The sequence below is a fragment of the Thunnus albacares genome, chromosome 14 (genome assembly GCF_914725855.1).
Source record: "Thunnus albacares chromosome 14, fThuAlb1.1, whole genome shotgun sequence".
Classification (NCBI taxonomy): Eukaryota; Metazoa; Chordata; class Actinopteri; order Scombriformes; family Scombridae; genus Thunnus; species Thunnus albacares.
In genome coordinates this window covers 31,577,501-31,602,500 of record NC_058119.1, presented here as the reverse complement: position 1 = coordinate 31,602,500, position 25,000 = coordinate 31,577,501, and the positions used below count along the sequence as shown (strand labels likewise).

Below are 25,000 nucleotides of genomic sequence, written 5' to 3'. Positions count from 1 at the left end.
CGTGTGTGTGTGTGTGCGTGTGTGTGCGTGTGTGTGTGTGTGTGTGTGTTTGTACAGTTTTAATATGAAGATGAGTATATAATATATAAATTTGAAGATAAATATTCTTTAAAATGAAGCTGACAAAATACTCTACAGTCTTCTACAAGACCCTACATATCCAAACATGTGTTTTGTTGCAGTTCTGCATTTCAACGTGTGTGCGTGTGTGTGTGTGTGTGTCTCAGGTGTGTGGCCGGAGGGATCAGACGGCACTGACATCAACGCTCTGATCAGATCTCACAACAGGAAGGTGATCGCGCTGGCTGACGACTTCTGCAAAGTTCACCTGTTCGCCTACCCATGCTCCACCCCCAAGGTGAGTCTACACACTCATTTCACAACCATTACAACAGTTAACAAACGTTAACTTAAGACAGTCACTAACGTTAACTAGACAGTCACTAACGTTAACTTTAGACAGTTACTAATGTTAACTTTAGACAGTTACTAACGTTAACTAGACAGTCACTAACGTTAACTAGACAGTTACTAACGTTAACTAGACAGTCACTAACGTTAACTAGACAGTCACTAACGTTAACTTTAGACAGTCACTAACGTTAACTAGACAGTTACTAACGTTAACTTTAGACAGTTACTAACGTTAACTTTAGACAGTCACTAACGTTAACTAGACAGTTACTAACGTTAACTTTATACAGTTACTAACGTTAACTAGACAGTCACTAACGTTAACTAGACAGTCACTAACGTTAACTAGACAGTTACTAACGTTAACTTTAGACAGTTACTAACGTTAACTTTAGACAGTTACTAACGTTAACTAGACAGTCACTAACGTTAACTAGACAGTCACTAACGTTAACTTTAGACAGTCACTAACGTTAACTTTAGACAGTTACTAACGTTAACTTTAGACAGTTACTAACGTTAACTAGACAGTCACTAACGTTAACTAGACAGTTACTAACGTTAACTAGACAGTCATTAACGTTAACTTTAGACAGTCACTAATGTTAACTAGACAGTTACTAACGTTAACTAGACAGTTACTAACGTTAACTTTAGACAGTCACTAATGTTAACTAGACAGTTACTAATGTTAACTAGACAGTCACTAACGTTAACTAGACAGTTACTAACGTTAACTAGACAGTCACTAACGTTAACTTTAGACAGTCACTAATGTTAACTAGACAGTCACTAACGTTAACTAGACAGTCACTAACGTTAACTAGACAGTCACTAACGTTAACTAGACAGTTACTAACGTTAACTTTAGACAGTCACTAACGTTAACTTTAGACAGTTACTAACGTTAACTAGACAGTCACTAACGTTAACTAGACAGTCACTAACGTTAACTAGACAGTCACTAACGTTAACTAGACAGTTACTAACGTTAACTTTAGACAGTTACTAACGTTAACTAGACAGTCACTAACGTTAACTAGACAGTTACTAACGTTAACTAGACAGTCACTAACGTTAACTTTAGACAGTCACTAATGTTAACTTTAGACAGTTACTAACGTTAACTAGACAGTCACTAACGTTAACTTTAGACAGTTACTAACGTTAACTAGACAGTCACTAACGTTAACTAGACAGTCACTAACGTTAACTTTAGACAGTTACTAACGTTAACTAGACAGTCACTAACGTTAACTAGAGACAGTCACTAACGTTAACTAGACAGTCGCTAACGTTAACTTTAGACAGTTACTAACGTTAACTTTAGACAGTCACTAATGTTAACTTTAGACAGTTACTAACGTTAACTTTAGACAGTCACTAACGTTAACTAGACAGTCACTAACGTTAACTAGACAGTTACTAACGTTAACTAGACAGTCACTAACGTTAACTAGACAGTCACTAACGTTAACTTTAGACAGTCACTAATGTTAACTACAGTCACTAACGTTAACTTTAGACAGTTACTAATGTTAACTAGACAGTTACTAACGTTAACTAGACAGTCACTAACGTTAACTAGACAGTCACTAACGTTAACTTTAGACAGTCACTAACGTTAACTTTAGACAGTCACTAATGTTAACTTTAGACAGTTACTAACGTTAACTAGACAGTCACTAACATTAACTTTAGACAGTTACTAACGTTAACTAGACAGTCACTAACGTTAACTAGACAGTCGCTAACGTTAACTTTAGACAGTTACTAACGTTAACTAGACAGTTACTAACGTTAACTAGACAGTCACTAACGTTAACTTTATACAGTTACTAACGTTAACTAGACAGTCACTAATGTTAACTTTAGACAGTTACTAACGTTAACTAGACAGTCACTAACGTTAACTTTAGACAGTACTAACGTTAACTTTAGACAGTTACTAACGTTAACTTTAGACAGTTACTAACGTTAACTTTAGACAGTCACTAACGTTAACTAGACAGTCGCTAACGTTAACTAGACAGTCACTAACGTTAACTTTAGACAGTCACTAACGTTAACTTTAGACAGTCACTAACGTTAACTAGACAGTCACTAACGTTAACTAGACAGTTACTAACGTTAAGTAGACAGTTATTAACGTTAAGTAGACAGTTATTAACGTTAACTAGACAGTTATTAACGTTAACTAGACAGTCACTAACGTTAACTAGACAGTTATTAACGTTAACTTTAGACAGTCACTAACGTTAACTAGACAGTTACTAACGTTAACTAGACAGTTACTAACGTTAACTAGACAGTCACTAACATTAACTAGACAGTTATTAACGTTAACTTTAGACAGTCACTAACGTTAACTAGACAGTCACTAACGTTAACTAGACAGTTATTAACGTTAACTAGACAGTTATTAACGTTAACTTTAGACAGTCACTAACGTTAACTAGACAGTCACTAACGTTAACTAGACAGTTATTAACGTTAACTTTAGACAGTCACTAACGTTAACTAGACAGTTACTAATGTTAACTAGACAGTCACTAACGTTAACTAGACAGTCACTAACGTTAACTTTAGACAGTCACTAACGTTAACTTTAGACAGTTACTAACGTTAACTAGACAGTTACTAATGTTAACTAGACAGTTACTAACGTTAACTAGACAGTCACTAACGTTAACTAGACAGTCACTAACGTTAACTAGACAGTTATTAACGTTAACTTTAGACAGTCACTAACGTTAACTAGACAGTTACTAATGTTAACTAGACAGTCACTAACGTTAACTAGACAGTCGCTAACGTTAACTTTAGACAGTCGCTAACGTTAACTAGACAGTTACTAACGTTAACTTTAGACAGTTACTAACGTTAACTAGACAGTCACTAATGTTAACTAGACAGTCACTAACGTTAACTAGACAGTCACTAACGTTAACTAGACAGTCACTAACGTTAACTAGACAGTCACTAACGTTAACTTTAGACAGTCGCTAACGTTAACTAGACAGTTACTAACGTTAACTTTAGACAGTCACTAACGTTAACTTTAGACAGTCACGTTAACTTTAGACAGTTACTAACATTAACTAGACAGTTACTAACGTTAACTTTAGACAGTCACTAACGTTAACTAGACAGTTACTAACGTTAACTTTAGACAGTCACTAACGTTAACTAGACAGTTACTAACGTTAACTTTAGACAGTCACTAACGTTAACTAGACAGTCACTAACGTTAACTTTAGACAGTCACTAACGTTAACTAGACAGTCACTAACGTTAACTTTAGACAGTCGCTAACGTTAACTAGACAGTCACTAACGTTAACTTTAGACAGTTACTAACGTTAACTAGACAGTCACTAACGTTAACTAGACAGTTACTAACGTTAACTTTAGACAGTCACTAACGTTAACTTTAGACAGTTACTAACATTAACTAGACAGTTACTAACGTTAACTTTAGACAGTCACTAACGTTAACTAGACAGTTACTAACGTTAACTTTAGACAGTTACTAACGTTAACTTTAGACAGTCACTAATGTTAACTTTAGACAGTTACTAACGTTAAGTAGACAGTTACTAATGTTAAGTAGACAGTTATTAACGTTAACTAGACAGTTATTAACGTTAACTAGACAGTCACTAACGTTAACTAGACAGTTACTAACGTTAACTTTAGACAGTCACTAACGTTAACTAGACAGTTACTAACGTTAACTTTAGACAGTCACTAACGTTAACTAGACAGTCACTAACGTTAACTTTAGACAGTCACTAACGTTAACTAGACAGTCACTAACGTTAACTTTAGACAGTCGCTAACGTTAACTAGACAGTCACTAACGTTAACTAGACAGTTACTAACGTTAAGTAGACAGTTATTAACGTTAACTAGACAGTTACTAACGTTAACTTTAGACAGTTACTAACGTTAACTAGACAGTCACTAACGTTAACTTTAGACAGTCACTAACGTTAACTAGACAGTTACTAACGTTAACTAGACAGTTAACGTTAACTAGACAGTTACTAACGTTAACTAGACAGTCACTAACGTTAACTAGACAGTTATTAACGTTAACTTTAGACAGTCACTAACGTTAACTAGACAGTTACTAACGTTAACTAGACAGTTATTAACGTTAACTTTAGACAGTCACTAACGTTAACTAGACAGTCACTAACATTAACTAGACAGTTACTAACGTTAACTAGACAGTCACTAACGTTAACTAGACAGTCACTAACATTAACTAGACAGTCACTAACGTTAACTAGACAGTCACTAACATTAACTAGACAGTTACTAACGTTAACTAGACAGTTACTAACGTTAACTAGACAGTTATTAACGTTAACTAGACAGTTACTAACGTTAACTAGACAGTTACTAACATTAACTAGACAGTTACTAACGTTAACTAGACAGTTATTAACGTTAACTAGACAGTTACTAACGTTAACTAGACAGTTACTAACGTTAACTAGACAGTTACTAACATTAACTAGACAGTTACTAACATTAACTAGACAGTTATTAACGTTAACTAGACAGTTATTAACGTTAACTTTAGACAGTCACTAACGTTAACTAGACAGTTATTAACGTTAACTAGACAGTTACTAACGTTAACTAGACAGTTACTAACGTTAACTTTAGACAGTCACTAACGTTAACTAGACAGTCACTAACATTAACTAGACAGTTACTAACGTTAACTAGACAGTTACTAACGTTAACTAGACAGTTATTAACGTTAACTTTAGACAGTCACTAACGTTAACTAGACAGTCACTAACATTAACTAGACAGTTACTAACGTTAACTAGACAGTTACTAACGTTAACTAGACAGTCACTAACATTAACTAGACAGTCACTAACGTTAACTAGACAGTTATTAACGTTAACTTTAGACAGTTACTAACGTTAACTAGACAGTTACTAACGTTAACTAGACAGTTATTAACGTTAACTAGACAGTTACTAACGTTAACTAGACAGTTATTTACATTAATTTCAGACAGTATCGTTAACAAACATTAACTGTAGATTATTAATACAGTTATACGAGAGAGATTGTTGGAGAAATTTGATCACTGCGACACACTAACATACACACGCTGACTATGTCAATAATCAGTAATCAATCAACTGCTGTCTCTGTGTCTCCAGGCTCCCAGTCATAAGTACAGCGCCCACAGCAGTCACGTGACCAATGTCAGCTTTCTGTATAATGACAGTCACCTGATCTCAACGGGCGGGAAGGACACCAGCATCATGCAGTGGCGTCTGGTGGAGAAGTCCTCCCTCTCTCTGACTGACGGCCTCCTCTCTAACTCCACCCCCCGCAGAGTGGACGCTATCTTCACTCCACCCTTTCCTGCAACAGTCACGCCCACCCAGGAACCCGTCCCTCCCCTGACGGCTAACGGGACCCAAGAACCTTCCCCAGAAACCCCACCACCCACAGAGCTAGACCCGCCCCCCTCAGAGTTAACCCCGCCCCACTCAGAGTCGACCCCGCCCCCCTCTGACAGCACAGTGAGTCTGAAGGACAGCCTGGACCCGAGTGACGACACGGCCACGCCCAGCGACGAGGGGCTGCCCCCCCTCACCCCCCCCTCATAGAGGCTATCGCCCAGTGTGTGTGAGAGAGAGAGTGAGTGAGTACATCTGTCTTTGTGAGGACCAGTTTTAGACCTTCGGTATGAGGACGTCTGCATTTGCAATGTGAGGAACAGTTCAGTTTTAGGCCTGTGCTGTGAGGACATGCTGTGTGAGGAGGTCTGTGAGGAGGTCTGTGAGGAGGTCTGAGGTCTGTGAAGAGGTCTGTGAGGGGGTCTGGGGTCTGTGAGGAGGTCTGTGAGGAGGTCTGAGGTCTGTGAAGAGGTCTGTGAGGGGGTCTGGGGTCTGTGAGGAGGTCTGAGGTCTGTGTTTATGAGGACATTTTGGTTGGTCCTCACTTTGGCTTATTTAGGGTTCAGATTTGGTTTCAAGGTTAGAGGTTAAGGTTTTGGTTTAGGTTCAGTTTGGGATCAGGGGTCCTCACAAGGATAGAAGTACAAATGTATGAGTGTGTGTGTGTGTGTGTGTGTGTGTGTGTGTGTGTGGGTGGGGGGTTTGAACCTGCAGCCGCAGTCACATCTTTTTCTCAACAATCAGCTGTTAGAATAAATGTTCCTTCGGTTTTAACAAACATGTGATGTCACAGTTTTAAACACCTGGAGAGTGGAACCCTGATTTACCTGCAGAGACTGGAGAAGGAAAAGTTACCTGTCACACCTGGGGACTAACTTTCATCCCTAAAACCCTTTTAGTTTGGTTGAAAAACGTCACCTTGGTGTGTTCAGATGTTTTGTACCTGAGCAGCTGACAGGTAGGAACACCTGAACGAGGTGAAGAAGACGCACCAAGGTGAGATTTCTGCTGAAGAATTTTGAAACAAAATGTTTTTCTTCAACAAGACTTGAAGAATAAAAGCGTGCAGGTGTAGAAGGTGAACCTCAGGTAACTTTCCCTCCTCCAATAAGAGCAGAGCAGTTGAACAGGAAGTGTCAGAGAGAACCTGCAAGTCTTAAATGTGTTTTAAATTAGGTTAAAAACTGCCTCTAATCAATGTTTTTATTGCTGTGTTATAGATTATTGATTATTGGTCTTTATCAATCAGTGATCAAAGGAAAAGTATGAAATATGCTGCGAACAGTCTGAACAAATAAAAGCAGGTAAAAGACACTCATTCATTCCACTCAGCTTTGTTATGCTTTTACTTTGTTAAACTCAGACAGCTCAATACTTCCTGGGGATGTTTCACAATAAAAGCCATTTGGAAAGAGATGGTACAGTGGAAGGCTTTTAATGTGAAACATACAGGAAGTATCTACTACAGAGGACTAGCAAGAGAACAGAAATAAACGTGTGAAAGAGAAGTGAGGACATGTTCATGAACGCAACTCGAACCCCAAAAACTGAACAAAATGTAAACAGGAAGGTCAGACGTGTCACGATGCAGGTTTCTCTGCGGCTGCAGCAGATGTTTCAGGCTGCAGGTTTCTCTGCGGCTGCAGCAGATGTTTCAGGCTGCAGGTTTCTCTGCGGCTGCAGCAGATGTTTCAGGCTGCAGGTTTCTCTGCGGCTGCAGCAGATGTTTCAGGCTGCAGGTTTCTCTGCGGCTGCAGCAGATGTTTCAGGCTGCAGGTTTCTCTGCGGCTGCAGCAGATGTTTCAGGCTGCAGGTTTCTCTGCGGCTGCAGCAGATGTTTCAGGCTGCAGGTTTCTCTGCGGCTGCAGCAGATGTTTCAGGCTGCAGGTTTCTCTGCAGCAGCTTCAGGTCTGTCTGTATATACTGCGGATATCTGTGTGTATATTTCTGGTCACCACCAGGGGGCAGCAGCTTCTTAGCTACTCTGTAAAACATTATTCAGATTCAAAACTAATTTTCAACAGTCAGCCAATCAGGTGAGAGGATTCCATCTGTCCTCATCTGATTGGCTGAATTTTAGGACTGAGGGAATGAATGCTGAAGATGTTTCTTGTCTGTCTTTGTCACTTCTGGACCATTTCTGTTCAAAAAGTTTTCTGAATGTCAGGATGATGTCATTATTTTAGGGAGGGAGGGGTCGGGGGGGGGGGTTCCTGTTCTTGCCTTTTTAATAGTCATCTGTCTGTCTTCGTGTTTTCTACGCTCGTCTCTGAAGGGCTTGTACAGAGTTCAGGACTCACCTGGATGTTCAGGGAGGGGCGGGGCTAGGGGCGGGGTCTTGTGGGAGTTTCTGGATTAAAGTGTTTGTTTATTTTCAGCGTTCAATAACGACATTGATACCATGATGATGATGATGATGTTCATGTGACGATATTTTGAGCCAATCATGTCTTCTCTCATGCATTCCTGTCAGACGACAGACTGTACTGAAGATTTCAACAAAAAAATGCAAATAAATGTTTTTGAAAACTGCGACGATGAGTCCGTTTTTATTTTCCTTCCGCTGTTACCGTGGCAACGATGACATCTGTGATCCTGAAAATACTCATCAACTGGATCAGTTCATTACTGAGTTTTACTCATTCAGTGAATTAAGGTGACTCGTAGAGGCACGTCGTACGATGTCATAGACCATAGACCCCCATAGATCCCACAGACCCCCATAGACCATAGACCCCACAGACCCCCATAGACCTCACAGACCCCCATAGACCCCACAGACTCCCATGGACCCCACAGATCCTCATAGACCCCATAGACCCCACAGACTCCCATGTTAAAATGACTTTACAGCAGTAATAATCATGTTTACAGTCTGGTACACAGAACAGTTTCTGTCGCTGGTGTCATGCGGCTGTTCGGGGGTTTTATATAACTCACCTGTTTACATTTTATTAAGGCTTAAAGTTATGAATAATTAAGGACTCGGCTGCTTTGAGTGTCAGTGGTTCTTCAGTGGTTCTTCAGTGGTTCTTCAGTGGTTCTTTGGGACGGTTGAGGTGCTACACAGCACTGCTGCCAGACAAAGAACCTGTTTAGAACCTGTACGGTTCTTTAGAGGTTTTCTCTGGTCCTTCAGCTTAGTTTAGTTTAGTTGGGAAGGAATGAAATATTACATTAAACAGTGTGTTTCCTGAGGATAACACATTACAGACAGACCTGCCTTTCATCATTCAAACCAGGTTCCCTTGATTACGAGCCAAAGAACCACTTTTAGTGCCGTTTACACCATTGTTGTTTTGAGTGTGGACCAGGTAGTACACCTCATACAACCACACTTCAAAACCTGTGAACTATCCCTTTAACCCTTCATACTTTACTCTGAATAATTGGAAAATGATCATCTACTGTTGTACTTATGTGATTATATTGTTCACATGTGACCTCGTTAAGACGGTTAACGAGCAGCTTCATGATACCACACACACACACACACACACACACGTACTGAACAGGACTTTAACCTTTAACCCTCCACACATACAGGTCTGATTCATCTCAGAGAAACGTCACACAGCATTCTGGGAAATCTCTCTCAGCATTTATTGATTCATGTGGTTTGATGATGTCAGTGTTTGCTGGGCTGTGATTGGCTCAGGCGTTACAGCGGCTGGTGTGGCAGCAGGACCATCCCGGTCGGGAGCAGAATTCCAGCCGAGTGCAGCCTTTCTCTCCGTTATCTGCACAACAGGAAGACAGGAAACGCATCATCAAACACGCCGCAGTAAAGTACAGACAGACAGTAACGACTGATCTAACTTCCTGTTCTGCTGCTGGACGTCACCGTCAGATCGACAAGTGATCGAGTAAAGATCCGGAAGTGTGTGAAAGCTTTTTATTGTTATCAGCTTCAGACTGTAAAAGGAAGAGCACAGCGTCTCACCTGCAGCCTCATTAACACACTGACACAACGTCGTCCTCGTTAATCTGTTTCAGGCTATTTTAGATCATTTCCAGGTCAATATTCTGAAATGGTGGGAAAGCTGTGGTTCTACGCTGCATGAAGAACATTTAATGTGTGAGTTACAGATTAGTACTGTGGGAGGATTTTTACCCATTTAAACGTTACATAACAACGTCAGTTCAACATCACAGCAACGTTGCTGGTTGTCTGCATGTCATGTGACGCCTCAGCTTCCTGTTGGTAACGTCACTGTCAGTCGCTGCCTCACAACAGTCACACTCATATATTTGTTTAACTCTTTATTTTTACATTAAAAGTCCCGTCATCGCACTTTCAAGGGCAACTTTACAGTATTTTAGGGGAATTTAGCCCCCGAGCCCCCGTTAATTCCCCCCCGGACACGAAACACTTCCTCTCTGATCATCCTGCTGCCTTCATGTTATGAATAAAAGTGTCAAACAGAAAGATGAAGATGAAAAACCTCACAGATTCTGCTCTGTTGAATATTCATGCAGGTGTCAGCTGGTAAACATGACATCATGGCCTTTTTTACTCATTATTATAAATACTGAGTCTATTTTAAACATATGTGACATTTTATTCACCAGAAGTTGTTTAGATTTCTCTAAATCCATCTTTCCTTACAGCCAGATTCCTCTCTGTCCTCCAGCAGACTGTTTCTGAAACCATTTACATAAAATCTACATTATTAATGAGCTCCTACTCTGATTGGCTGACGGTGTGACCCCCCGCCTTCACCCCCAGCCAATCAGAGTACTCCCTAATGAATGCAGCAGCATGTTTACCTGCAGTAACGTCTGCAGCTGCAGATGTAAGACAGTATAAAGCGTCTATGAAGCTCAGAGTCTGATCCTGCTGCTGCTCAGCTGAGACTCAACAGGGGAGGTGGCTAGCTTAGCTTTAGCAACACTTCCTGTCCTGCTTTGCTGTGACTACAGAGATTACATATGCCCTCAGCATAGCGTTGGGCGGCGGCGGACTCATGATGAAGCTTCTTGCTGATCTGATTTGTTCTGCTCGGTGTGACGAGTACTGCCTCAACGCCGCTCGCTCTGCCGCCGCCACATTGAGCATTTCAAATGAAAAAAAGTGAGGAGATAGGAGTGAGGAGGCTGCACCGTCACCCCGATCGTCCCAAACATCACTTCACTGTTTTACACAACAGCTCTGTAAAATGTGTTTGTGCTCAGACTCGCTGAGACTTCATGACAAACACTGAATGTAAACAGAAACTTTGCACCTGAACGCATCATCAGTCAGGGTCAGTGAGGTCAGACGCACGCAGACTCACCTTTGGTGTAACAGGCCTGCTGCACTTTGCTGCTGCACTGCAGCAGCATGTTGTCGACCATCAGGTAGTCCTGGCCGTAACACTCGATGTGAAACTTCTGAACTGCAACACAAACACACCTGATCAACACAAACAAACTCACAGATAATCCTTCACACACTCACTCTGAACTTCAGTCTCGCTTTGAATAATTGGAAATGATCTGTTGTAGTCATGTGATTATCCTCGTTAATAAACTGATGTTCAGCAAACACAGACGGCTGCTGTTTGTCTTGTGAGGCGGAAAGTTAAAAGTCCAGATCAGCTACAAAAGTTCACAAACACAAGCGAGTTCGACTGAATCAGCAACTTTAAAACTAACCAGCTGTCTGTTATTCAAACAGCTGCTTTCATTTAATTTAACTGAGTAAAGCTGTAAACGTCAGACGCTGTTAAACTTCACATCAGTTTGCTCTCAGACGTGTTAATTACAAGTCCTGTCCAGTTTATTCTGATTTATTTCTTTATAGACAAAACCCAAGAAGAATGAAGCCAATTCATTTGAAATACAGAATGTTTAATTAAACTATATTATTTATATTAAACTATAATAATTATATCTATCTAACCTGTTTGTTTTGAATTATAAATCAGATCAAACACTCGACACTCTTCCCGAAACAAACTGCAATGATTGTAAGATAATACAATTTGGAATGATTGGACATTTTAGTGATATTGCACAGCACTGATAACGCTCTGGTTAAATAAACTGTGTAAACATGAACAGTTTCAGTCGTGATATTATGGGATGTCGGTGCACAACAGATCACTGGGCTGACTGGACCTGTGTGGGACGTTTCTTCACAGAGTGTTAAACTGGTTTGAATCTTATCTGAAGGACAGGGACACATGTGCAACATCTGCATGCTCCCAGCAGCTCAGATTAACAACAGCAGAATATCTTGTTATGCAGACGACACACTGATTTACAGGAAAAACATCAGCGCAGGAGTTTGGTCTCATACGAGCGCTGAGTGAGTTCACTAAACACTGATCGGATGTGTCAGAATGTCCTCCAGCTTAACAGAGACAGAAACATGTTCATATGTGTACCTGCATGTTTAATCTGTGTGTCAGCCTCTTAACAGGACGTGCTGATGTTAAATGTGTGTGTTGTAGTGAATGTGTGTGTGTGTGTGTGTGTGTGTGTGTGTGTGTGTGTGTGAATGTGTGTGTTGGCTCACCTCCTGAGCAGAGCGGCAGCAGCAGCAGCAGCAGCAGGTAACACTTCATGTTTCTGGTCTTCTGTCGATGTGACTCAACAAACTGAAAAACTGACGAGACGAGCTGGAAGCAGCTGCAGCTTTATTCACTGCTGACACACACACACACACACACACACTCACACACACACACACATATACACACATATACACACACACACACACACACATACACACACACACACACACACACACTCACACACACACTCACACACACACACACACACACACACACACACACAGGTGAACAGACAGATAAGTGATCTGAAGACAAACTGAACTGAACTCACTGAAACTCTGAAATGTTGTTTGTTCAAACTTTGTTCTGTCTGAACTTTCTGACAAACTGTTTCTAATGAAAACAGGTTTATTTGTCTGAACGTCTCCGCCTGCTGACCGATGACTCAGCGTTTTTTTCCTCCACTGCTGCGACACGTTTCTTAAATTACGCTCCGTTTCCCAAAACTCTAAACACAAACACATAACTGCAAACTCATCTTCACAAACATCAAACTTCCACATTTAAACCCTGTAATTTCACATCTAAACCAAACTTTGCCTTCAGACGTCACACAAAAGCATCAAATACACACACACACACACACACACACACACACCACAGAGCAGCCATCACACACTGCTGAGATCTATTTAAAACGCTGCTGTAAAAACCTGATACTGTGATGAATACTGGTACTTATGGTTTTCCACCAGAACAAACTCTTTACATGACAAACACAATATATAAAGACACAACACATGTAAACAACTTTAACTTTTTCGACATGTGTAATTCCTCACCGTACTGTAGTAACATAAACTGAAACTGAGTCAAAAAGTAAATGTTCTGTAAAGATATGCATGTATTTACTGAAATAAACCAGTGAAAAACCAGTTTGTACATAAAGAAGACGTCACATTTATTCAGCCTCAGGTCTTTGTGGGTGAACTGACCTTTGACCCTGATATCTCTATATCCTGAGCTTCTGATTGGTGTGTGAACAGTTTGACTCTCTGTGTTTCCACCTGGAGAATTGTATGTTAATTGTATGTTAATTGTGTGTTAATTATGTTCCAGCAGTGATGACTTGAGTTAATGTTATTGAATGCTTTCTAAATGAGTACATGAGTGAAAACAGGAATAGTGTTGGTAGATGGCATCATGGTTTGGGATGTTTAGTTAATATTTCCAGTTATAGTGTGTAAGCTGTAATATACTTAAACCCAAATATTCATATATAAATATTACAGTTTTCCTGAACTGCTAAAACACTAAACTGCAACCAAACGCTCGGTGGCCTGAACTCACTTCAATCACTGTTTTGGCAAAACCTTAAACAATTTTCAGCTATAAGACACAATGTGCAGATCTCATTTAACTCCAAACACGTTCTCACTCACTAAAACACATTTTGTCTTGTGATTCACTTCTGATGCATGATGGTAACCAAAGGGGGGCCGAAGTTAAACACAATTATAGCACAGATGTCACAGTTTACACACTACGACTCTAATGATGTGATGAAACCAATATAAGTCAGTTAAGAGTGCACAGGTGAGTTGAAGGTTGAATCCTGAATGATGGATGTACGTCACTTGTGTGTGTATGTGGGATGGGGGGTGTGCGGGGGGGGGGGGGGGGGGGGGGGGGGGCTGTACTGTTTTTACTGCATGTATATTTTTGTAGAATTGCTGCCATGAGAGGGTGGAAGCCCTCCTGTGTTCTCCCAACAGCAGGAGGCTCTTATTGTTGGTCCTTCAAAATAATGCCGTTAGAGTGAAATACAGCACCAACGAAAACTTTGAAGGAATCAGAAATATCAGCCTTTCCATCATTGATCGTGTCCTCCAACGCAACAGGGTGCGCATGAAGCAGGTGTACAGAGTTCCTTTAAGGACAACTCAGAAAGGGTCAAAGATCAATGATTTCACTATGTGCAAGTACAGTAAAGTGTGTATTCAAACAGAACAAAGTCCCTGGGCAGTGTGGTGGCAATGTGACGCTTGTGCAGCCAAAGGTAATCGTGGGGTTCTCCACAGTCACCTTGGGGCCATATAACATCTTCTTACATTTCTGGGTGGTCTTCAGGATGTCTTGTTTGGGTGCGAGCAGCAGGATCAAGAGCAAGCAACTGTGTTACTGACTTGTGAATATTTCTTTTGGAAAACGCAAAATGAATTTACTGTAGTATAGACAATAAATATTTTTTCTGGATCTACATGCTCTGAACACTGTTTTCTATTTTTTGATGTAGTGTGTAATGAATGTTCAGTCTTGTTTTTGTGTTGACTGGCTGTGTGAATGATCTCAAAATACTTTTTGATTTTCAGCACAGATGAAACTGTTTCGAGGTGATTGTTTGATTTTGCAAGAAGAGTCAGAGGTTTAGTGAACGTAGTTTGAAAATTGGGTTTTTGTGTGGTGGATAACGTCCCTGCATGGTTCAAAGGCAGACAGCACAAGCCTTAAACAACCGACCAGCTCTTTCTTCAACCCCCCAGGAATGCCGGCCAATAATATATAAGTGAGAGTCCCAAACTCCTCACTGACCATCTAAACAACCTCCTGCAAACTGAAAGGATCAGATAAGGAACCCCCATCTCCTGCATAGTCACCAAACCAGACCACTGACCCAGACCACCTTTGATCCTTCAAGCTACAAAAGCCAGCAAGATGGGAAGACCAATTCACATCCCAGTATGAACTGATGGTACCATTTGGATAAACGACCTCCACCACTGGTTATCATAACTCACCTCTAAGAGCCAATCACACACAGAGACGAGCTGCCACCAACTTTAATCCCACAGTGGATTTTGATTTTCAGGACTTGAATGACCAACCCAAGAACTGATCACTGGGCAAACCAGTGACACACACACACACACTCAAATGGCATGGACCCGTGTCTTTCACAATCAGATCAAGAAGAACAGAGGACTGTAAAGCCCATGGACTTACAAATGTAGTTTTAGATTTTGTCCAAGGACAATTATTCTTATATGTTGATATGTGTGTGTATATCATATGTTATGTACTTTATTTAGACTTTTATTCCACTGTCTTTAAGCCAAGAAATGTACCACTAACATAGTCCCATCATCCATGATAACACTATCATGTTTAGTATCATTCTGCTTGTTTCACTCTCAGAATGCTAAAGTTACTATCAAAAATGCAAAATTAGGAATCATGTACTTGTTAAATTGTAAATATTTTGATTAATGGAGTAACCTTATTCAGGAACTGTACCCAGCTGTCCATGGACAGGGGGGGACTGACTCTGCTCCCCCAGAACTCTGCAACCCCTGGGATCGGCCAGGATGCACCTTCTGGGCGGGCAGACCGAAACTTTAAAGCAGCGTCTTATCTGAGACTCTAGGCTGGTACTTTTTTGGTTCTTCTTACTTTTGTCTTTGTCTTCTTGCTTTCTGCCATGACGGTGGAAAGTTTGCATTTTGCTAGTCTGAAGATGTGACTCAGAACCATAGGAGATGAAACCTCAAAAGTCTGGAGTCATGAGCTGAGGATCAAGCCTAGAGAGCATGAACCAGGAACTCTCTTCCAATGGAAACTCCTCAACTCCAGACCGGCCAACTCACTCATCATTACAAGATCCAGACTCCAGCTCGTCACTCCAGCATATTAGACTCCATTCTCCACAAGAAGCCGCCCCAGAGAGCAAACAAGTATTCCTACAAATCCTTCATCAACGTGCTTAAACCCTGGTGCATCATGATTTGTAATTTCAGTTGGTGATTCAGAACTAAGCTGTTGTACCGTTGATTTGACTCGCTGCTTCTCAGGCTACAGTCATCTCATCTGTTTATCAGGTCTCTCATACCAACTACACAATAGATAACTCTGCATCATGCATTACAATCATTCACTAGCCACAGCCTTGTGCACCAGTTTCCCTCTTGTGTCTTGTTTGTAAAAATGTTGTAGTGTTTAGTACTTGTAGCTGTAGTATTAGTAATAAATGTGTTTGTAACTAAAGTGAACTTGTTTTTCTTGTGCTTGCCTCTGAGTCACTTAACCTTAAAAGACTTTATACCCTCGCAAAATCATAATTACAATTAATAACAATCATAATTCTAATTGACCTCTATTGTGTGGCCAACAAGGAGGACTGTTTCCCTGTTATTATACCTGCTCTTATATGAGTTATGTCACTGGATGAGTAATTTCATGTTGTGCACAATAATAACTCATAATTCCCCCATAAAATCATAAAGATTTTTGAGTGCACAAATTCCTACAGTTGCAAGAAAAGCTGTAATTTACTTGAACCCAAATATTCATATATTTGAATATTAATGTACAATCTGACTCTGATGCTCTCAAACACGTTCAGACTTCAGACCAGCTCAGCTGTTACTGAAAGCCTCGTTAAGCTGGTTCAGATGTTCAGAGCTCATCAAGGCAAACACGATCTAGAATATTAAACATATTTTACTTTAAGACATTTTTCTTTACTACATGATTCCATATGTGTTATTTCATAATTTTGTTCTTCAGTTTTGTTCTAAAATGTAGAAAATAGTAAAATAAAGAAAAACCCTTGAATGAGAAAAATGCGTCCAAACTTTTGACTGGATGACTTCTGTTGTGATTTGGTGCTAAAAATAAAAAATAAAATTGAATTGAATTTAGTGAGTTATAATATTTCCAATTAATTATTAATTGCAATTCAGTTGATTAGTATTTAGCCTGTATTAGTAATTTTGGATTATGTATTATTTGCACTGCAGAGAGGTTTGGTTGTCCTTGTTGACATCTCTTTAATTTGAGAATGTTAGGCAGTCAGCTACATTTCAAATAGTTGATATATAGAAACACTGCCTTGCTCACACAAGCCTAATGTAAAGAAGTACATCCTTCCTGTTCCAGCTGCGGCCTGCAGGTGGAGCAGCAGGCTGAAAGGTTCAGGCAATAATACTCTGCAACTGAAAGTACACAATGTTGATTTTTCTGTTTTTAAATACCCCTGTTGTGTATTTCTGACTCTGTATTGCTGTTGTAATTGCTTCCATTATTTATGTTAATGCTGAAGCTGTAGGTGTGTTTTAGAGTCTTTCAAGCACTTGTGAGACTTGTGAAAGCAAAGACACTGGTCTGTAATTAATGAAGTTGTGTTTATTATCTGTTTTCAAAAGTGGAATAACCTTTGTTATTTTCATTCTGTCTGGAAAAATACAAAAGGAAAGATTGAAAATATAGCAATATATTGATGTTTAGAGCTGTTCCTAAACAAACTAAAGTGACCATGATGAAGGAACATGTCACCAGTGCAGCTGTGTGGCTCACTGAAGTGTTTTTAATAGTTTCTGGACAACAACGGAGGAATCAGATATATCAGGCTTTGATAAACACACAATACTTGTTAGTAGATCAGTTCATTGTTGGAGATTTGATGACATTACAAACTTTTCTGCTATTTATGATCCAGAATAAGGTTTTACATGTCTGATAGATTCATAGAATAGAATTCATAACAGCTTCATACATCAATAATTTAACATTGACACTGGAGGAAGCTTTATGTCTGAATTCTGAATGTGTGAGTACATCATGCAGCGATTACACAACAAATATCTGTGATCGTGTTTTTACTAATCAATCTCAACACACCTTCAGTCTTTATAGTTTGTCCTTTGGTCGTTCCAGAAAACACATGAGGAAATTTGGAAACTCTGGAGCCATTAAAATAATAATATCTTAACATAAATAAATGTCCAAAGCCAGATGTGTAGGGGATATATATAAAGCCAGATGTGTAGGGGATATATATAAAGCCAGATGTGGAGGGGATATATATAAAGTCAGATGTGGAGGGGATATATATAAAGCCAGATGTGGAGGGAATATATAAAGCCAGATGTGGAGGGGATATATATAAAGTCAGATGTGGAGGGGATATATATAAAGTCAGATGTGGAGGGGATATATATAAAGTCAGATGTGGAGGGGATATATATAAAGTCAGATGTGTAGAGGATATATATAAAGTCAGATGTGTAGAGAATATATATAAAGCCAGATGTGGAGGGGATATATATAAAGTCAGATGTGGAGGGGATATATATATAAAGCTGGATGTGGAGGGGATATATATAAAGCCAGATGTGGAGGGGATATATATAAAGTCAGATGTGGAGGGGATATATATAAAGTCAGATGTGTAGAGGATATATATAAAGTCAGATGTGGAGGGGATATATATAAAGTCAGATGTGGAGGGGATATATATATAAAGCTGGATGTGGAGGGGATATATATAAAGTCAGATGTGGAGGGGATATATATAAAGTCAGATGTGGAGGGGATATATATAAAGCCAGATGTGTAGAGGATATATATAAAGCCAGATGTGGAGGGGATATATATAAAGTCAGATGTGTAGAGAATATATATAAAGTCAGATGGAGGGGATATATATAAAGTCAGATGGAGGGGATATATATAAAGTCAGATGTGCAGGGGATATATATAAAGTCAGATGGAGGGGATATATATAAAGCCAGATGTGGAGGGGATATATATAAAGTCAGATGTGTAGAGAATATATATAAAGTCAGATGGAGGGGATATATATAAAGCCAGATGTGCAGGGGATATATATAAAGTCAGATGGAGGGGATATATATAAAGTCAGATGTGTAGGGGATATATATAAAGTCAGATGTGGAGGGGATATATATAAAGTCAGATGGAGGGGATATATATAAAGTCAGATGGAGGGGATATATATAAAGTCAGATGTGTAGGGGATATATATAAAGCCAGATGTGTAGGGGATATATATAAAGTCAGATGTGGAGGGGATATATATAAAGTCAGATGTGGAGGGGATATATATAAAGCCAGAAGTGGAGGGGATATATATAAAGTCAGATGTGGAGGGGATATATATAAAGCCAGATGTGGAGGGGATATATATATAAAGCTGGATGTGGAGGGGATATATATAAAGCCAGATGTGGAGGGGATATATATATAAAGTCAGATGTGGAGGGGATATATATAAAGTCAGATGTGGAGGGGATATATATAAAGTCAGATGTGGAGGGGATATATATAAAGTCAGATGTGGAGGGGATATATATAAAGTCAGATGTGGAGGGGATATATATAAAGCCAGATGTGGAGGGGATATATATAAAGCCAGATGTGGAGGGGATATATATAAAGCCAGATGTGGAGGGGATATATATAAAGCCAGATGTGGAGGGGATATATATAAAGCCAGATGTGGAGGGGATATATATAAAGTCAGATGTGTAGGGGATATATATAAAGTCAGATGTGTAGAGAATATATATAAAGTCAGATGTGTAGGGGATATATATAAAGTCAGATGTGTAGAGGATATATATAAAGCCAGATGTGGAGGGGATATATATAAAGTCAGATGTGTAGAGGATATATATAAAGTCAGATGTGTAGAGAATATATATAAAGTCAGATGTGGAGGGGATATATTTTTTCATTTTATTTTGGAACGCTGGACAGGAAGTAGCTGCCCGTATATTACCGGCAGCTTCCGGCAGTGGTCAGTCGGTCGGTCGGTCGGTGCCAGCCTGCTCCGTTGGACTGTCTGTCGGTAGTTTAACGGCGGACTGTGCGGAGCCTCGGGAGCACGCTGATGGAGGAAACGTGACGTTTTTACCGGAGAGGACCGGAGGAGGAGGAGGACTTTTCCCGCGGTAAGAAACTAACGAGCAAACCGAACAAACCGTTACCGTTAACTTTCCGTTAACTTTGCGTGAGTCACAGAGCCGTTATACGGTGGTACGTGGTGACGTATGAACTGATTTTTGTGTGTTTTAGTTACTTTTGTGACTCTCGCTCGCCTTTTGTTCCCGTGGCTCGCGGCTCCGTTACCATGGTGACACTGCCTCAGCTCGCGAGACTCACCGGGACAGAAGTTACTGTCACCGCCGGTGGTCCGCGTTTACTGAGTTTACTGTGTTCACGGTATTTATTGTATTTACGGTGTTTATTGTATTTACGGTATTTATTGTGTTCATGGTGTTTATTGTATTTACGGTGTTTATTGTGTTTACGGTGTTTATTGTGTTCACGGTATTTATTGTGTTTACGGTGTTTATTGTATTTGCGGTGTTTATTGTGTTCACGGTATTTATTCTATTTACGGTATTTATTGTGTTTACGGTGTTTATTGTATTTGCGGTGTTTATTGTGTTCACGGTATTTATTCTATTTACGGTGTTTATTGTGTTTACGGTGTTTATTGTATTTGCGGTGTTTATTGTGTTTACGGTATTTATTGTGTTTACGGTGTTTATTGTATTTACGGTGTTTATTGTGTTTACGGTATTTATTGTGTTTACGGTATTTATTGTGTTTACGGTGTTTATTGTATTTACGGTGTTTATTGTGTTTACGGTATTTATTGTGTTTACGGTGTTTATTGTATTTACGGTGTTTATTGTGTTTACGGTATTTATTGTGTTTACGGTATTTATTCTATTTACGGTATTTATTGTGTTAACAGTGTTTATTGTGTTCACGGTATTTATTGTATTTACGGTATTTAGCGTATTTACGGTATTTATTGTATTTACGGTATTTAGCGTATTTACGGTGTTTATTCTATTTACGGTATTTATTGTGTTTATGGTGTTTATTCTATTTACGGTATTTATTGTGTTCATGGTGTTTATTGTATTTACGGTATTTATTGTGTTCATGGTGTTTATTGTGTTTACAGTGTTTATTGTATTTGCGGTGTTTATTGTGTTCACGGTATTTATTCTATTTACGGTATTTATTGTGTTTACGGTGTTTATTGTGTTCATGGTATTTATTGTATTTACAATGTTTATTGTGTTTACGGTGTTTATTGTATTTACGGTATTTATTGTGTTCACGGTGTTTATTCTATTTACGGTATTTATTGTGTTCACGGTATTTATTGTGTTTACGGTGTTTATTCTATTTACGGTATTTATTGTGTTCACGGTATTTATTGTGTTTATGGTGTTTATTGTATTTACGGTGTTTATTGTGTTCACGGTGTTTATTGTGTTTACGGAATTTATTGTGTTTACGGTATTTATTCTATTTACGGTATTTATTGTGTTAACAGTGTTTATTGTGTTCACGGTGTTTATTGTATTTACGGTGTTTATTGTGTTTACGGAATTTATTGTGTTTACGGTATTTATTCTATTTATGGTATTTATTGTGTTAACAGTGTTTATTGTATTTACGGTATTTATTGTATTTACAATGTTTATTGTGTTTACGGTGTTTATTGTGTTCACGGTATTTATTGTATTTACAATGTTTATTGTGTTCACGGTGTTTATTGTGTTTACGGTATTTATTGTGTTAACAGTGTTTATTTTGTTCACGGTATTTATTGTATTTACGGTATTTAGCGTATTTACGGTGTTTATTGTATTTACGGTATTTATTGTGTTCACGGTATTTATTGTATTTACAATGTTTATTGTGTTCACGGTATTTACGGTGTTATAGGTATTTATTGTATTAACGGTATTTATTGTGTTTACGGTATTTATTGTGTTCATGGCGTTAACTGTATTTATTGTGTTTACGGAGTTTATTGTGTTTACGGTATTTATTGTGTTCACGGTATTTATTGTATTTACGGTATTTATTGTGTTCACGGTATTTATTGTATTTACGGTATTTATTGTATTTACGGTGTTTATTGTATTTACAGTATTTATTGTGTTCACAGTATTTATTGTATTTACGGTATTTATTGTATTTACGGTATTTATTGTGTTTACGGTATTTATTGTGTTCACGGTGTTTATTGTATTTATGGTATTTATTGTATTTACGGTATTTATTGTGTTTACGGTATTTATTGTGTTTACGGTGTTTATTGTATTTATGGTATTTATTGTATTTACGGTATTTATTGTGTTTACAGTATTTATTGTGTTCACGGTGTTTATTGTGTTCACGGTATTTATTGTATTTACGGTATTTATTGTGTTTATGGTATTTATTGTATTTACGGTATTTATTGTATTTACGGTGTTTATTGTATTTACGGTATTTATTGTATTTACGGTGTTTATTGTATTTACGGTATTTATTGTATTTGCGGTATTTATTGTATTTACGGTGTTTATTGTATTTACGGTATTTATTGTATTTACGGTGTTTATTGTATTTACGGTATTTATTGTATTTACGGTGTTTATTGTATTTACGGTATTTATTGTATTTACGGTATTTATTGTATTTACGGTGTTTATTGTGTTTACGTTGTTTATTGTATTTACGGTATTTATTGTGTTTACGGTATTTATTGTGTTCACGGTATTTATTGTATTTACGGTATTTATTGTGTTCATGGCGTTAACGGTATTTATTGTATTTACGGTATTTATTGTGTTTACGGTGTTTATTGTGTTCACGGTGTTTATTGTGTTCACGGTATTTATTGTATTTGCGGTATTTATTGTATTTGCGGTATTTATTGTATTTACGGTGTTTATTGTATTTACGGTATTTATTGTATTTACGGTATTTATTGTATTTGCGGTATTTATTGTATTTACGGTGTTTATTGTATTTACGGTATTTATTGTATTTACGGTATTTATTGTGTTTACGGTATTTATTGTGTTTACGGTATTTATTGTGTTTACGGTATTTATTGTATTTACGGTATTTATTGTGTTCATGGTGTTTATTGTATTTACGGTATTTATTGTGTTTACGGTATTTATTGTATTTGCGGTATTTATTGTATTTACGGTGTTTATTGTATTTACGGTATTTATTGTATTTACGGTGTTTATTGTATTTACGGTATTTATTGTATTTACGGTGTTTATTGTATTTACGGTATTTATTGTATTTACGGTATTTATTGTATTTACGGTGTTTATTGTGTTTACGTTGTTTATTGTATTTACGGTATTTATTGTGTTTACGGTATTTATTGTGTTCACGGTATTTATTGTATTTACGGTATTTATTGTGTTCATGGCGTTAACGGTATTTATTGTATTTACGGTATTTATTGTGTTTACGGTGTTTATTGTGTTCACGGTGTTTATTGTGTTCACGGTATTTATTGTATTTGCGGTATTTATTGTATTTGCGGTATTTATTGTATTTACGGTGTTTATTGTATTTACGGTATTTATTGTATTTACGGTATTTATTGTATTTGCGGTATTTATTGTATTTACGGTATTTATTGTATTTACGGTATTTATTGTGTTTACGGTATTTATTGTGTTTACGGTATTTATTGTGTTTACGGTATTTATTGTATTTACGGTATTTATTGTGTTCATGGTGTTTATTGTATTTACGGTATTTATTGTGTTTACGGTATTTATTGTGTTCACGGTATTTATTGTATTTACGGTATTTATTGTGTTCATGGCGTTAACGGTATTTATTGTATTTACGGTATTTATTGTGTTTACGGTATTTATTGTGTTTACGGTGTTTATTGTGTTCACGGTGTTTATTGTATTTACGGTATTTATTGTATTTGCGGTATTTATTGTATTTACGGTATTTATTGTATTTGCGGTGTTTATTGTATTTACGGTATTTATTGTATTTACGGTGTTTATTGTATTTACGGTATTTATTGTATTTACGGTATTTATTGTATTTGCGGTATTTATTGTATTTACGGTTTTATTGTATTTACGGTATTTATTGTATTTGCGGTATTTATTGTATTTACGGTGTTTATTGTATTTACGGTATTTATTGTATTTGCGGTATTTATTGTATTTACGGTATTTATTGTATTTGCGGTATTTATTGTATTTACGGTGTTTATTGTATTTACGGTGTTTATTGTATTTACGGTATTTATTGTATTTACGGTATTTATTGTGTTTATGGTGTACAAGGTGTTTACGGTGTTTACAGTATTTACAGTATTTATTGTGTTTATGGTGTTTATTGTGTTTATGGTGTTTACAGTATTTATGGTGTTTATGGTGTTTATTGTGTTTATGGTGTTTGTCATATTTACTGTGTCAGTTAGTTAACGTTAGTGTTTAGTTGACGTCGTCTGGTGACGTCCAGCAGCCAGTTCACTGCTCCGCTAACATTACGGTGTTTTTCCATCATGGCGGAGCCAGAACGCCGTCACACAGCAGCACAGTAGAATAAGTAGTTTACCTGTTGGAGGTGTGCTGGTCACCTGTAGCTCTTCATCACACGTCTCCACTGGTTCCACTGGTTCCACTGGCTCTCTGACTTTAACATGTTATCGCTGGTTGAGCGTCCGCTGGTGACTCTCAGCTGTCGGTTGGTGACTGAGTGATCAGAGCTCCTCGTCACTGAATCACTAACTTCTAACAACATTTCTCTTCATCAAAGCTTTTTGAAATGTTTGATAAATGTTTTTATTTATTTGATTCTATTGAATTTATTTATTGCTATATAAATAAATGAAATATAAATAAGGTTTATTATTATTATTATTATTATTATTCTCTGTGCATGTTTATTCAGCAGCTCTGGTTTATTGTTCAGGGTCGACTAACGTCTGATGTTACAGGAAGTCGTCTGGTGATGCATCATCATCATCATCATCAGTAGTTATTAAATATTC

General features: G+C 37.9%; 3 protein-coding genes across 10 annotated transcripts in view; 2 read left to right on the top strand and 1 right to left on the bottom strand.

The window, feature by feature from the left end:
* Nucleotides 1–8,386, top strand: part of LOC122996599 (echinoderm microtubule-associated protein-like 4) — a 41,963-nt gene extending 33,577 nt beyond the window's left edge. For 3 of the 5 annotated variants that reach the window (XM_044372153.1, XM_044372155.1, XM_044372154.1), the window contains 2 exons: nt 228–358; nt 5,609–8,386. In XM_044372153.1, the coding sequence (XP_044228088.1) occupies nt 228–358; nt 5,609–6,064 (587 nt within the window). In that variant the 3' untranslated portion in view covers nt 6,065–8,386. The remainder of the gene's footprint in view (nt 1–227; nt 359–5,608) is intronic. The other 2 variants (XR_006407037.1, XR_006407038.1) reach the window with 2 other exon arrangements.
* Nucleotides 8,387–9,433: 1,047 nt separating this feature from the next.
* wu:fj16a03 (uncharacterized protein LOC335475 homolog) lies at nt 9,434–12,484 on the bottom strand. The gene is made up of 3 exons (XM_044372273.1): nt 12,357–12,484; nt 11,131–11,232; nt 9,434–9,594 (listed from the first exon to the last, which is right to left on the bottom strand). Exons 1-3 carry the CDS (start codon nt 12,403–12,405, stop codon nt 9,509–9,511), a joined length of 237 nt encoding a protein of 78 aa, XP_044228208.1. The 5' UTR covers nt 12,406–12,484; the 3' UTR covers nt 9,434–9,508.
* Nucleotides 12,485–19,919: 7,435 nt separating this feature from the next.
* Nucleotides 19,920–25,000, top strand: part of ninl (ninein-like) — a 52,088-nt gene continuing 47,007 nt past the window's right edge. The window contains exon 1 of one of the 4 annotated variants that reach the window (XM_044372121.1): nt 19,920–20,105. The gene's annotated coding sequence lies outside the window, so the exon portion shown is untranslated. The remainder of the gene's footprint in view (nt 20,106–25,000) is intronic. The other 3 variants (XM_044372122.1, XM_044372123.1, XM_044372124.1) reach the window with 3 other exon arrangements.

What these genes read in the sequence shown, in the direction of transcription:
- wu:fj16a03 (XM_044372273.1), bottom strand. Translation starts at nt 12,405, where the DNA reads ATGAAGTGTTACCTGCTGCTGCTGCTGCTGCTGCCGCTCTGCTCAGGA. An exon ending in GCTGCCGCTCTGCTCAGGAG is followed by an intron (nt 11,233 to 12,356) that starts GTGAGCCAACAC and finishes TTTGTGTTGCAG; the next exon opens with TTCAGAAGTTTCACATCGAG. An exon ending in GCAGGCCTGTTACACCAAAG is followed by an intron (nt 9,595 to 11,130) that starts GTGAGTCTGCGT and finishes CCTGTTGTGCAG; the next exon opens with ATAACGGAGAGAAAGGCTGC.